General features: G+C 35.9%; 1 protein-coding gene across 1 annotated transcript; it reads right to left on the reverse strand.

The window, feature by feature from the left end:
• Positions 1-5,225: 5,225 nt before the first annotated feature.
• Positions 5,226-15,294, reverse strand: LOC140228263 (uncharacterized). Its single transcript, XM_072308524.1, has 5 exons — positions 14,955-15,294; positions 14,357-14,482; positions 13,947-14,077; positions 9,735-9,960; positions 5,226-5,740 (listed from the first exon to the last, which is right to left on the reverse strand). Exons 1-5 carry the CDS (start codon positions 15,292-15,294, stop codon positions 5,226-5,228), a joined length of 1,338 nt encoding a protein of 445 aa, XP_072164625.1.
• Positions 15,295-16,141: the final 847 nt, after the last annotated feature.

Here is a 16,141-nt window from a genome sequence, read left to right on the forward strand (position 1 = left end):
TACATGATACAAAGTATACAGTTGTCAATTAATGTTGTTGAACAACTTGAAATGAGTTAGAGTCATAAAGTATAATGCAAAATCCATGTACGGATTTTAATAACTACATGCACTACTGAATCTACTGAATCTACTGAAAAGTGAAGCTTATAAGACGTTGATCACTCAAAAAAAAAAACAACAACAAACATGAACATAATTATGTATGCAAGATTAGTCAGTAGCCTACTAAAGCATTTGATAATTGGTATAGGGCCTACATTATTCCAATGATATAAAAGCACATCGTAAATAGTACTTTTTTAAAGTACAAACATATACAGACTTAAAATAACATAACATAACTTAAAATGACAAAACATGATAGGGAGAAAGATACACACACACATACACACACTAATGCACAGACAAAGAGAAAAAACGCTGAGAATGCAATTTGTTCAATTTCAATTTCAATTTCAATTTCGTTTTTATATTTCTCAATGAAGAAAAAATACATCAAAATATACAACAAAATAAAATGACACATGATATCCAGCTAGGATGCACTATAGAATATTGCAAACAGAATAGAACATGGTGGTCAATGAATGAGAATGTACAGTATGTCCCAAAAAAATTACAATTAGATTTTCGCATTGATAACACCCAATATGATTAAATTGTCTACATGCTACTTCAGGGTCTTAAAATATAACATTTTAAAATATATCATTTTAGTTATATTTTGCAGAAGACCCCATTCGATTTGGTTAAGCGGTCACAGAGATATGAGGATTGTTATAAAGCATTCTTCCAAGTTTAGCACATGTGTATGAATACAATAGGTAGAACTTGGAGGGAAGAGATTCCTGACATCCTCTACAAAATTCTTTATTTCTCTTTGACCACTGAGGCAAATCGCATGGGGTTTTCTTTTAGATGTGGGCAGTGAGTTATAGTTTCATATATATCCTGAATTTGTATTTAGATTGATTCACTATCTTTAAAGATATCGTTGCGGAAGATCCCGTTGTAATTCTTCTTTTTTTTTTGGGGGGGGGGGCATACGGTATTATTTGCTATACAGAGATCAAGAGTGACGCAATCTGATTAACAATTCACGCTTAATATGTTCAGCCTTTTTTATTTCTAAAGGTGACAATTATTATAATCAATAATTGCAATCTTGACTCCATTTGCAATCGTCCGTATTCGGGAAAAAAGAGTGAGAAATTCTTTCGATAGAGAATTCGACGCAAGTTCATCGTCATTATTGTCCATGTCTGAACACCGAAGAAATATCAATATTTGACTCGTGATCTGTGTTCTCATATTTGTGCTGTGGTGGCAATACTTGGAAGAAAAAAAATAGATTCCTAGGAGGAAGTACAGGAGAAACGTACGTTTTCTAAATATGGATATGTAGATACACATACACACACACACACACCCACACACACACACACAAACCCACAAGCGCACGCTATCATGATATACAATGGACGTATTTGTGTTTTATGTAATAATTTACATACATAAACACACAAACACACACACACACACATATATATATGTATATATATATATATATATATATATATACTGAAAGAAATTGGACTGAGGAAAGGGAATTATCTTTTGCACTATATATATATAAATATATGTATATATATATATATATATATATATGTATATGTATATATATATATGTATATATATATATATATATATATATATATATATATATATATATATATATAAGAATACATATACATACATATTTTGTATGATATATACATACATTATGATATGATGTGACACAAGTGACACTCAAAAATCACACCGTAAGGTCTTATTGTTTGATTTTGTGAACATTTTTAATTGAGATTTTTGTGTGTTAGTTGATTGTTGCACTGGGAATCTGCCACAAAATATATTGGTATACAGATCAAAGTCCTTTATCAGTGAACAATGCATAAGAATTGGGATTCTCGATACAATGCATTTTTTTTTATACCATGTATACAGTCTGTACTACCAGAGTGCCATGTAAAGTGCCCATTTTACGCTGTTCGTGGCGCGTTTCAGGTCATGCGCTTGCCGTTTTGGTATAATCGTGCAACTGTTGGTGTTTTTTTTTTCTTTTCTTTTTTCAGCCCATGAAGAATGTTTGTGTTGACTCGTTCGCTGCATCTCGTCGCCATATTTGATGTCCTAAAAGCATTTCGCCTCCTGCAGCCATCTGCGTCTGCAGTTGCGCTTATGTGCAGGGCCGGCTCTGTTGACTCTTATAGCGGCGTTGATGGCAATCAGCATTTAACATTGTCACGCGAGGTCTTGTGCAATTTTAATGCGTCATTACCATCGGGCTTGCCATAATTGGCGCATAATGATCGTCGTGCTTTAAGCACGATCATTTAAAGTGTTTTGAAAGTGTAGTAGTGGACGCGTCGATGTACAGGCGACAGACATGGCACGTTTCATGCAAATGCCTTCTACACAGGAATAATGAGAAATTGACGTGACTTTCACAACACACACACACACACACACACACACACACACACACACACACACACAAGAGTAAACCATAGAGTATAACTCATGTTTGAAGTAAACAAGCGTGTAGACAAGTAAAAACGCAAACTGTGACTGGCAAGTATTATAAATCTCCCCATCCCTTTTATATCTCTGTCTTTGTCCCCTCCCCCATATTGAACTGACTTTAGATAAAGATATCCTACAAAATGAATGTGACCAGCGTCTAATTTGTACAAATGCTTTCTTCCATGCATGCATTTATCTAGGGGCCTATTTATGTGAATTGTCACTATTATTAATGTCTCAACAGCCTTTATGCTGAAATGTTTCTGGCCAATACCAGCAAAAAGACAAACTGTAATGAATAGACCATACCCACAATCGACATCGGATTTGTCTTAGAGCATGGGTTACTGTCATAACGGGCAGAATCGTCGACAAATATGTTTTTTATTATAAACATTGTGCCTATAATCTTTTTACACAGATCACAAAGCATGATATACGCTGGAATTATATAGTCTTAAAATGATGCCTAGTTGTGGGAAAGGCCGTACTACGAGAATTATATTAATGGAAACTTCGATTTGATTCAGCACAATGTAAATTTGTATGCATCACGAATATTTGGAGAAAAAAATCCTGTAGTATTCAAACAGGACGACACGTTTTAAAGTCAGTTGTCATGTCGACTTTCTTCGTAATATAGACTGTGTGCGCAAAATTAAAATATAGCTTTTGGAAAGAAAAAGAGGGTTTGGAATTGAGATTTTGGAAAAGCACCACAAATTCCTTTCTTCTTAGTAATGGAAGTTTGAAGGTGAAAGACGGCGTTAAGTATTTCTTGCTAATGTCATTATTGTTATTATTATTGCAATCATAAGTTCTCTATTAGACTTTATACGTAAAGTTCGTTTGAAAGATGTCGCAATAGAAAAGGAGAGCCTTGGATGAATGAACGAATTTTACCGGAATTGATTTTACTTCTAATATATCAGAAAATGATAATAAATCTGAAGATAAAAATGATGACATGGGCAAGTATAATATCAACGAGATAACACGCAGAATAATTTATATCGATTTGGTGTTACATACATTTATGATGATTATTTGAAACTGCATTGCATTTCGTGCAGCAGAAGATATTCTGGCCAGATGTCGACTTCGAAATTTTTCGTGCAATCAGATATTTTATAACAATGCCACTAGCTGGTTCAAAAATGGGGTAATCTCACGAGCCCGATTCCACAAGTCATAAGGCCGAGGAGCTCGATATGTTTGTAATTGAGTCATCTGCCCATGAATCATACATCCCATGAGATCGGCACTGAGATCATCAAAAAAAAAAAAAAAAAAAAAAAAAAGAGAGAAGAAAAGAAAAAAGAAAGGTCCAACAGCTCGACACAAGTCAAAAATGGAACATGAGCTCGACAAATATGCAATTAAGGTTCATGAGTCCGAAACTAGGCAAACAAGGTCCAAGAGTCCGAAACTGTCATATTATGGATCTTATTTGCTCAAATTGTGTCGAGTAGTCAGCTAGTGGACCGCGTAGCTCCTGGTCCTATTTGGACTTGATGTCGAGCTCGTAGACCTACTTACTTAGTGTCTAGCTCGGGTGCTGTATACCTCATTGACTGTATGACTCATGGACTGTAGGCTTATTGCTCTTGGACTGTATGACTCGTGAGCTGTATGGCTCGTGGTTGTCGAACTCGTGACGAGCGCCCGCTTCAAGCAATGTCCCAGTACTTCTATGCTTCCACATAATCAGTCAAATTGAAGCAAAAACCAACCGCGGATAACGTCGATTCGGTCCAAGAACATCGTCAACAAACATTGACAAATCATGAAATTCATTTTACAGTTACAGTTAAAGCAAAGTAAATTCAAGTCAAGTCAAGTAAAAGACACCTGTAATACACAACCTACATACTCTGTGTACAAAATTATATACTTAGACAGTGTTAGAGGAGAAATATTTCACACCCTCTACCTAGCGCTTCAGCCTCAAAAGAAGGCATCTAATACTCTTTCCAAGCCTATGCATGCGTTAATGCTTGTGGTGATAATCTGCTATAACCACATTATATATCATAATCGTAGAATTGTACTGTCATGGAGATGAGAGAGACAATGGATTATGTAAAAAGAGTTGATCGGCAGTGGCTGCTCGTAAATTTTAAAGAGTGCTTGACACAGGTTACCTCCAAATATCAAGTTTTTTTTTTTTTTTTTTTACAAGTGATGAGTTCAGTTTATTTCCTTAATTTGCTAACCATGACCACACAAACCAATTGCTTTATCTATCTTTGCTGCCCATTCAAGCTACAGTGTCATGCGATTCTATATTTTTCGTACTCATGACTCTCTATTTTCATGAAATCAAGACAATATATTTTCGTGATACATTATCTGCACAATCATAATCATACCCTAAATGGTGTAGATTGTATAATAATTCTTTCTTACACAAAACTTTGGGAAAGTTATTGATATTGCATAATGTTTTAAGATATATACCGGATCAGCGATTGTTTTTGTGACACTATTTATACTATATATATACATGTATGAAGATTTGACAAGATGTTGGAAGACACTGCATGATAAATAGCATGGTCGAGTTTAGCTATATACACGCATTTACGTATTCATTGTTAGTCAAGAACACTTTGTCAGTGGTGAGGATGCTGCCATCAGAAATACGTTGTAAATGCTTCGAGCTCAACAGTTGATGACTCTTCGGTAGCAGAAATGGCTTCTGTTCTTCTCCTACCCATACATCTGACACGGAGGGCGCACAATCCCTTGGAAACGGCCAGAGCCAAGATCACTGCCGAGGTTGCACCAACCACGCTTGCGGCCGCGATGCCGGGATAGTTTTCGTAGTCGAGAATAGGGGAAATGTAGGGGTTTCCAAAAGGGTCCGTTCCCCCAGCAGCCCAGTAGATGACAGTGAAGAGCAAGTAGATGATGAGGTAGAAGCCTGGGTAAATTGCGTGCACGAAGCGGACGACGATCAGGGTGAGAAAGATTTCGATGATACAGACGATGGTAGGGAGGATATCTACGCTAATATAGACTATAATAAAAATCGGTAGCTTTACAGAAATGACATAGTATACGCCATACCAAAGACCTCCGGTTACGAGGGGGCAGGAAGCGATGGCGATGTTAAAGAGACACCACTGAATCTGGTACCGAACTTTGTCTGAAAGTATCAAGAGAAATGGGATCGAGAAAGATAGATTATTAAAAGAGACATCCGGATGATTTTCAGAGTTTCACATTTCAACAGCTGTAAATTAGACTGTTAAATAGTTTCAGGATTTATGATTAGGATGAACAATAAGAATGTTTTCAAATTTTTTAACAAATTGCAATGAACAAGGATGATGACATGCAGCCTCACCATAAGAATGCACGAGTTGGGGCTCAAGGAAGCAGAACAAAAGAAGACGGCATGCATAAATTCTTCACAGGTGAACTTGTTAAAGATGCGGTATTGTAATGTGCTACATTTCTGAAATATGTGAGGCTCTGATGTCATCGACACTGTTCAGCAGTGTAATTTGTGTAAGATTTTCAGTTTATTGGTTTCATCGGTCAAGCCCCTAGTTACATATCCGAATTATTAGTATTTAAATCTCATTATAGACATACTCATAATCTGCGCAGTTTAAGGACACTCTTCTCTTACAAAGTCCAACATGTAAAACAAAAGTAACATTGGGAGACAGAGCATTTGCCTGTGCAGCTCCCAAACTCTGAAATGATTTACCATTAGAAGTCAGGAAATCCCCAACTGTAGCAGTCTTTAAATCACGACTCAAAACACATCTTTTCATTTAACTGTTCATTATCATCATGCACATCAGAAGCTTTTGCAGCGCAGAAGAATATCATGTCTATAGGTTTTGCGCTTTATAAATTATTATTATTATTATTATTATTATTATTATTATTATTATTATTATTATTATTATTATTATTATCATTATTATTATTATTATTATTATTATTATTATTATTATTATTATTATTTTCTCTGCTCAAGTACAACAATAATTTCCACGAATGTACACATGGAGCTGTTGATTTATCTACTACATGATGTGAAATTAGGAAAATCGCCTGGAATGGCCCTTTAACGGTAATCAACAGAAATTGTTAAGAAGAAAGACTCAAACGAAACATGATCAAGGACACCATATATTATATATAAGCTTAAGACTTTGCTATAAGCATGGCAAGAAACTTGAGTATAGTTGCTTTTGCCCTTATTTTCTGTCATGTAAAGCTCAGATAAATGAAATTGTGTGTTAGAGAGAAATGTTATTGAAGATTGAGCAGCATATAAAGGCATATCATTAAAGGGCGAAACGATGGTCCCACTATAAATTTAGCAAAAATGTTACAGCGTTGCTGGAGAATGCTTTGTTTTTTTATGCTGAGTGCGTGTTTTTAACAGAGCGGTTGATATTTTGTAAATTGACGCTTAATATTAAAAAAAAAAAAAGCGGAAAACTATTGCTTATTTAGCACTGCTTAATATTCAGTATGATTTAAACATTGTCAAAAGGAAACGAAACTCGGCATGTGAGTAACCGAATCTACCCTATGCTACTCATTTCGAGAAAATAGACCACGACCAGAAACGGTTTAGAAACGTAACTAATTTTGTTAATTAACATCAAAATCTTGTATAATTGGCTAGTGCTCGTGTCAGTGTGTGTTTGTGTGTGTGCGTGTGTGTTTTAAAGTACTTGAAAATCATGTATTCTACTGCTCAAACGGCAGAGTTTCACAATTCCTTATATCAATTAACCACAATGTTAAATGCACAATTTACCATTTGCAGATGAAACAAAAACCCAGCACTAGTGCTTTAAAGTAGTTCTTAAATGTGAGTTAGGGATAGAAACAACCACTGTAAAAATTTGAATCGGTAAAATCGATGTTAAGTATTGTTAAATATACAAAATGTGAACAATAGTTACAATAAAAATGTTTCCAGACTAAACCGTCTACAGTTAGGTTTATTGAGAAAAATACAAATATCTCCTTATAGTTTAGGCTTTATTGCGAAAATTTCATATGACAGGATGCTTTGTGGTACAACAGACCTATACATATGCTTTAATGTCATATCTTGAAAAAATTAAATGAATTACTGTTCCCAAAGGTAAAAAGGACCTTTAAAACGGCGTGTTTAATTAAGACTTTGTCAACCACATTAAAGTATCGAGACTGTCATGGATAACCTTTGCGAAAAACCAGTTGGGTGTATAATATGTGACAGTGCAATACAAAAGCAACCAAAAAGAAAGTCGCACACACTAATTTGTTTTGTTTGTTTGTTTGTTTGTTTGTTTGTTTGTTTGTGAGGACTCAAAATAGGTGAAATGGGTCAACCTAGTCAATCTGGAGTTTTTCATGTGTTCTAAAAGAGCAAGTCTTCTTCTACATTATGCTAAAGTTTGAGATCATAAACAAATGGGAAATTGTTTTTTTTTTAGTTTTTCTAGAACACTTTTTGTAGTTGTGTAGAGTAGTTTGATTAGGTGTGCCTTAGAGTCCCTTTTCATTTCTTGAAAACCCTTTACAAACTCAGCTTTCAAGTCTAATAATCTTCGAAAGAAGGGTGCTACTGCTTTGAAAGTTGGTATTAGTCTGGTTGGAATGTGTTAATAGAACATGATCATTTTTCAACTTATTCTGATAATATGAAGTTTTACATTCCGATTTTTGTCCCTTTTATTGTACTCAGCACGGCTCACGGTCAGATTAAGCACTTCAATTATAGACCCTATGACAATAATTCACAGCCTCTTTTCTCAGTACACACGTTTCCAAGGTGTTTGCTGTCTTTCCAATATTTAGATAGGTTAAGAAAATCCATTAGAATTGAGTTATACATCATTTTAAAGCGTAAAGTGTACTCTTTTAGAATCTGCTTTGACTAAAATTTCGTGTAGGGCGACTTTTTGTTGGTTTTGTGATGCGGCTCACATATACTATGCAAGGCTCGACACTAACTTCTACCTCTGGTGGCTAGTTCGGACCACTAAAATCTGCACATCTGAAATTTGGGTGGCCCCCAAAAGGAAATAAAAGCAGACATGCAATCCTTTAGTTGCCGTATTGGGCAACTAAATCTTTTTGGAAATCTGGTGGCCAAACATCAGTTCTAGTTGCGCTAACTTTCGGCCCTGCAAATAACTTGGCCTATATAACAGAACCTCAATAGTTTCAATAGTTTCAATAGTTTATTTTTTTTCCATCATCACAAAGAAAGAAAAGAAAAAGTTAACATAATCCAAAGTGATACAATTTTTTTTTTCATTTCTCTTACACTCGTCCGATAAAGGATTTTTTTCAATACAATATAAAGTATATTATACACGAATGGTGTCGTAAAAAAGAAACAATGCACTTTGTCATGGCAACAAAAATAGTAAATAATCACAATGATGGAAAACAGTGTTCCACTAAAAAAGCCACGCTTGTTAAACGTGGAACACTGGAACAAAACAACAACAGCACCAATTTGTTATACCAAATAGACATATTCATTTAAATTCTTCTATATACTATTGTACATTTTACTAATTGATATAATGATGTTGATACTATGAACAATACTTACTAGGATTTTAGGATGCAATCGTATAAACTATATAACATATCACATTTGCGGCACAGACACTATGGGGCCATGTGTGCCAGGAAAATTGAATGGAAAAAGATATGCAATCGGCCACAAAAAAAAAAAAACAGAACGACGACAACAACAATAACACAATACACAGAAATAACAAAATTTGAGGAAATGCACTCAGACAGATACTGGACAACGAAGAACGAGGAAAAAGTAGCAGGGAAGAATAGAGAAGGAAAAGGAGAGGGATGGGAAAGGTCTGTGGACACACAACAAAATCTCAAGGAAAAGTGAAACATGACGGGTTTTTCCATTGAACAGAATTAACTGGTATATTTAGAAAACAAATATTTTTTGAGTTTATACTTAAATGTAATTAACTTCACAGATTCTTTTAGATCATTATCTAAGCTATTCCAAAATCTGGGTCCGGTATAAACAAATGTATTTTGAGTGTGTACAGTTCTAACTAAGGGAAGATGAAATTCTCGCTGCCTTTCATGTTAGCTTCCTCCCCCACCTTCAACTCCCACCATATGAATACCTTCAAACGCTGCATTTCCCCTGTTCTTCACGAAGTCCATCGCAACGTTAAAGAAGGCAAGGGACACATAACACACGGCGGCAGTATACGCCCAGACCGGGAGGTAAATGAAGAACTTCGCGCCCATTGCCTTCACTCCAAGTACAACGTACGTTATAAAAAATACGAAGAAATAGGCGGCGAGTGCAATCCGATAGAAGGCGTACAACCAGAATGGTATTCGTGGCTGAAAGAGAAAAACAAAAACTTTGACACAGTTTTTGACGATATCAACGGCAATTTCAAACAAACTGTTCAAATCAATCCGCATAGATAAGGCCCGGACAACATTATTGGAAATGGGTAAAAGTCTCTACTCATGAAAAAAATAAAATAAAATCATTCTTGCTTTACGCATGTGCATATGGGTGCAAAATTTTAAAATGTACGAAACATATGCAAAATAATACGCATATCATCGGGAGCATTGTGATATTTGGACGTGCACATCAGTAGCGGGACAATATTTTCATTTTACACAGATCATCACATAAAATACCTGTAAAAATGCATATCTACCAGTTTCACTGAACATGATGGTATGTAATGGAGATATAGACAATAACGAGATTTTTAAGAATTATTAACGTCATTCTGACGTTTGAGTGATCACGTAGTCCCCAAGTTAAAAGCAAAAAAAAAATAAAATAAAATAAGAGAGTGCTGGACATGATAGCTTTACGAATATCTTGCAGAAATATGTTAATATGTCAATTTTGTCTCCTCTATAAATTGAATTTGTTCCTTGTTACTGGCACATTCAGACAGTGCCTAGTCAAATAAAAATTGCTAAAGATGTTCCAGTTTATTAAAAACGTAATAAAGAAGATGTAAGCAATTATCGTCCAATTTCTCTTTTGACCACAATTGCCAAGATTCTCGAACATCTGATATATTCTCGTGTAATCAAGTTTTTAAATGAATGTAATACTTTTTGTGATTCTCAATCTAGATTTTTTTTAAAAAGCCACTCTACTACTTACGCTCTACTTGCTTTTATCGATTAAGTAGCACATGCTATCGACGATTCATCAACTACAGTTTGCATATTCTTGGACCTGTCCAAAGCCTTTGAAACTATCGGTCACAATATTTTGTTATATAAACTCTCGCTCTATGGGATACGTGGAATAGCCTTGGACTCGTTCAGGAGCTATGCAACCAACAGGAAATAGTTTGTCAGTATAAAGTTTGGCTTTTAAATAGTTCCAGTCTAAAAACAATATTTTGCGGGGTCCCTCAAGAATCTGTCTTGGGGCCGCTGTTGTTTATTTTTTTTTATATAAATGATTTTTAAAAATGTATCTATTTTGTCCTTCCTTCTTTTTACCGATGATTTTAATATCTTCTTTTCACATCGAAACCCAGCAACACTTTTAGATGTAGTGAACATATAATTTAAGTCAGTTCAAATGTGGATTAAAGCAAACAAGTTGCCTCTTAATGTCACTCATTTGCCATGCGATATAAAAATAGATAATGATTGTTTATGCAGGACTGCCAACATTGGAAACTAGTTGAGAGTGAGACTCCCATAGGCCAATGCTATAATTTAGGAGTCAAAATGAGTGAGATCAATAGAAATACATGCAAATGAAATAAAGTTTTAGAGTGAGAAAGGACCAAAATGAGTGAGTTTTTATTGTCACACGAATTATCTCTTCTTTAAGGTTGCTGATTTCTTTTTCTTTTTTTTTTGCGTGACATTATCATCAACGCATATGTTTAAAAAACAAAAAACAAAATCAAACAAACTGTGCAGTTCATGCTTTCCCCACAAGACAAAACGATTCATTTTACCTTCCACGTACTCGCACACTCTTTGCTGAAAAAAAAAAAAATGCTTTCACCGGACCCAAATTCTGGAATGATCTTCCTGCAGAAAAATCGAATGTTCTTCTCTGTTAAGTTTTTAAACAAAAACTCGAATTAATGCTACTTAATGAGTATAACTTGCCGGATTAGAATCATTTTAAAATGTTACTTTACACTATCTTCTTCCAAAGCATGGCGGATCAATCGGCACTGTACGGTTGCTTTACCTCTATTTCCAGTGTTTATGCTCCCACATAATCCATAATAATCTCTACACTAGTATATACTCATACTTTGAACTCCTCATGAGCTTGGCTCTAGATATATGCTCGTATATTTTTGTATTTACATATGCTTATTCTCTCACTCAGTTCTTATTCATTTTTCTTTTGTTTTTCTCTTTCCCTTTTCTTTCTCTTTTCTTTTACTTCTTCCGCCCTCTGTACCTTGCTATTTTAGCTTTCATATAGTTTCGACCTTAGTACTTTGTGTCCTATCTCCATTGCAAAACAAATTTTCATTGACATTTTATTGTGGTAACCCGTGGTTACAAGCTTTGCTTTTGCAGTTCCTTAATATTTCACATGTCATAGAGAATTGTCTTTTATGTACATGTGTATGGTGACACATTTGCTAGTCATGACCCGTTTTATATCGTATTTTATACCTGGCTTGTTTGTATTTTTTTTTCTTAGTATTTATGTATAGGCGTCAAGTGAAGTATGAAAATAAACGTACTGGAAGTGTTGAATGCATCTCGAGTGTAAGACCAGTGCTGTTTCAGCAATTTAGTTCAATTTAAACAAGGAAAAGTAGCAATTACGCGGTGCGTAAAATATGTCCCCGCCGGAAGTAGCATTTAGTAGCAAAATGTACAATATCGGTAAAAAAATCAAGGTCAAAGGTCAAAGAAGTCAAAGGTCAATAATTCTGTGTAGAAGTTTTGAAGCCCTCACCTAGTGCCATCACAAAAAGCAAACGGAATCGAAATCGGGTTTTGATAGAAATGGCGAAGGAGTAGCATTTTGTAGCCAATTTACAATATAGGTCAAAAATCAAGGTCAAAGGTCAAAGAAGTCAAAGGCCAAAATTCTGTGTAGAAGTTTTGAAGCCCTCACCTAGTGCCATCACATAAAGAAAACGGAATCGAAATCGGGTTAGAAATGGCAAAGGAGGAGCATTTTGTAGCCAATGTACAATATAGGTCAAAAATCGAGGTCAAAGGTCAAAGAAGTCCAGGGTCAAAATTCTGTGTAGAAGTTTTGAAGCCCTCACCTACAGACTGTAGTGCTATCACATAAAGCAAACGGAAATGAAATTGGGTTAGAAATGGCAAAGGAGTAGCATTTTGTAGCAAAATGTACAAGGCAGGTCAAAAATCAAGGTCAAAGGTCAAAGAAGTCAAAGGTCAAAATTCTGTGAAGAAGTTTTGAAGCCCTCACCTAGTAACATCACATAAAGCACACGGAATCGAAATCGGGTTAGAAATGGCGAAGGAGTAGCATTTTGTAGCAAAATGTACAATGTAGGTCAAAAATCAAGGTCAAAGGTCAAAGAAGTCAAAGGTCAAAATTCTGTGTAGAAGTTTTGAAGCCCTCACCTAGTGCCATCACATAAAGCAAACGGAATCGAAATCGGGTTAGAAATGGCGAAGGAGTAGCATTTTGTAGCCAATGTACAATATAGGTCAAAAATCAAGGTCAAAGGTCAAAGAAGTCAAAGGTCAAAATTCTGTGTAGAAGTTTTGAAGCCCTCACCTAGTGCCATCACATAAAGCAAACGGAATCGAAATCGGGTTAGAAATGGCGAAGGAGTAGCATTTTGAAGCAAAATGTACAATATAGGTCAAAGGTCAAGGTCAAAGGTCACAACTGAAATTCTGTGTAGAAGTTTCAAAGCTCCCATGTAGTGCTATCATATAAAGCAAACAGAATCAAAATTGGCTCATAAATGACAGAGAAGTAGCAAATTGAACATTTTGATCACACACGGACGCACAGACAGACGGACGGACACACGGACACACACACGTACGGAGCCCGTTTCATAGTCCCCTGCTCGAACTCGTTCGGCGGGGACAAAAAGGCAATTCAGATACAAGATCCTTGAGACATGAGACATAAGTGACGCAAGTTTCAAAACAGGAAAAAAAAAAGGGAAAGAATGTACACAATCAGGAGGTAAAAAGTGATTATGCACGATTCACCTAATTATTCTACCAGTGTTTGCATGACATTTTTGGTACCGCTTTCAGTTTCATTGTGACAAAATGATGACGCTCGTAGTAAGATTTAGCTGATTAACTTCTTGATTCCTTGTAAAGTAAAATTACACACGTCATCCCTGCCTCATACTCACGTGTTGTGTGGACACGTCCCTCAGTCGTTTACAACAAAGTTTGAAGTCCGCCCATTTAATGGAGTACCACTTTCTGCTCTCATCTTCAAAGTCCATGGTTGTCTCTATGGTAGGTGATGATTCCTCCGAAACTGGACAAGGTGAGCAGTGATTGAAATTAAAAAAAAAAGATTATTAAAGCACGAGTTGTTCGTATTTTTAAAAAATCTATTGCTGAGTTTGTCACAAAATTATTACGCAGTCATGGCAGAAATGTTGATTAAAACAATATCAATTGTATAAATGCGACAATTCGAAAGGTAGAGAATGATACAGACATATTGTTCATGCCTTTTCACTTGTTTAATGAAGAAAACAAGCAAGCAAACAAACAAACAAACGAATGAATAAAGAGAAACATGTAACTACACCTCTTTGCGACACGAAGTTCTGATCGCATTTTTGCCAAAATCTTGCAACAAGGAGAACCAGGATGGTTACGGCAGCTGGTATACCAATGACTAGTCCGAATATGAGACCGACAATATCCCGTTCTCCTGAAATGTGATATAGATACGTTAAAAACACGTCATTCACTAAATACTTGAGTTAAAGTCATAAAACATGTCTATGAGTACCTCGATAATATTTCACTAAGTCGGTGATATCTGGCATATCCGTAGCGCCACAGACGTGTATTAAGGTTGACTTTACGATGACAACAGCTGTACAGAAACTTACGTTATAAAAGGCCTTTAGCATTATATTAGTTATCTCTTTTTATTTTGATGCAAGTGTTTTTGATAGCAAGGTAAACTCACATTCGTTTTTGTTGTCAATCAGTTACGTTTTCTTAAAACTACCCTGTGACAAATCAGAATGAAAACTTTCAAAAAAAAATCCAAGTATTAATTGTTTACATTTTGGTCGTGCATACTTTCTTTTTTCGTAGTTGAAGTGGCGGTAGAAATTTCAATAAGACACGCTATTATTGAAATCAAAAAGAAACTTCAAAAATTTCCACAAAACCTGATATAGGTAGAAGAGTGATTTTCTTGGTCGACGTTCTATTCACCGAATCACCGGTAGCTATGCACACCACGGTTCGCTCTGTCCCATGTTCAGCTGAAACCTCGATTTTCTCGAACCTCTCATATGTGCCGTCAGATAGTGTTGTCTGTCGCGAAGCCATAGATTTTAGTCTCCTTCCAGACTCAGTGGTCCACATCATAGAAACGTCGGGCTTGAATCCACTCACGACACACGTAAGTGCAATGAAAGGAGTGTTAGGGGGAGGTCTGTACGTACACCTGCTTTGACGGGACTTACTCTCATCGACGCATTTCTCGATTGTATGTTTTGATGCCATTGCTAGTGAAACAGGAAATTCATGGGATGTCACGCATATAATAATCAAAACTTGAGTTTGTTGTTATTATTTTTAGTCAGCATATAACTAAGACAATTTTAACAGATTTCATATCTCTCGTGAAAAAGAAAGAAAGAATGTGTTATATATTTCCGGTATGGTTTGCTATTGAACATGAACAACGCTAAGAAGATGAAAACCTGGCAAATGTTTACAACATATCTCGTGTCATGATTGATACAGCTTCTTAATGTCTCTTCGGAATTTTGCAAAATTCCATATCTGCCACTCCCATCTTATTCAAAGGGTCATAATTATGAAGTTTAACGTCATGATGGCTTATGTGCCTTGTGATACTAGTCATAGAAGGTTCACACTCTTTATGGCTCCGATTTTTGTGTATTTGATATCGTATCTTATGGTCTACATCAATCTTGTGCAGACACATAATTAAAGATTATAATGTGACAACATCTCCAACATATGATGCATTAATATCTGAATGTGATAGTGACGACTTTTACAATCAAATCCCCTCCTCCTTGTTATGATATAGCAAAAGATAACTTACAGCTAACCGTCAAATGGACGGAATTCTCGAAATTGTGTAAATTCTTCAACACCACTTGACAAAGGTAGAGACCCTCATCTGCCACCTTCAAGTCAGAGATGACGAGGCTAAAGTTCATGTCCATGTCGAACCCATTCTCCAAGCTCTCAAAGTGCCCATCGATGAATTGAGCCTTGGGCACCCGCTGATGTAAGACGCTCTCCTTGACCCAGGAAACACTTGCAGGCTCCCCTTGGAAGTGACATGGCAGTCGGATGTCTTCCCCTTTCCATCCTT

Source organism: Diadema setosum, chromosome 1, assembly GCF_964275005.1.
Source record: "Diadema setosum chromosome 1, eeDiaSeto1, whole genome shotgun sequence".
Lineage (NCBI taxonomy): Eukaryota > Metazoa > Echinodermata > Echinoidea > Diadematoida > Diadematidae > Diadema > Diadema setosum.

What these genes read in the sequence shown, in the direction of transcription:
- LOC140228263 (XM_072308524.1), bottom strand. Translation starts at nt 15,294, where the DNA reads ATGGCATCAAAACATACAATCGAGAAATGCGTCGATGAGAGTAAGTCC. An exon ending in CACTCTTCTACCTATATCAG is followed by an intron (nt 14,483 to 14,954) that starts GTTTTGTGGAAA and finishes ATCACATTTCAG; the next exon opens with GAGAACGGGATATTGTCGGT. An exon ending in GGGAAATGCAGCGTTTGAAG is followed by an intron (nt 5,741 to 9,734) that starts GTATTCATATGG and finishes TGATACTTTCAG; the next exon opens with ACAAAGTTCGGTACCAGATT.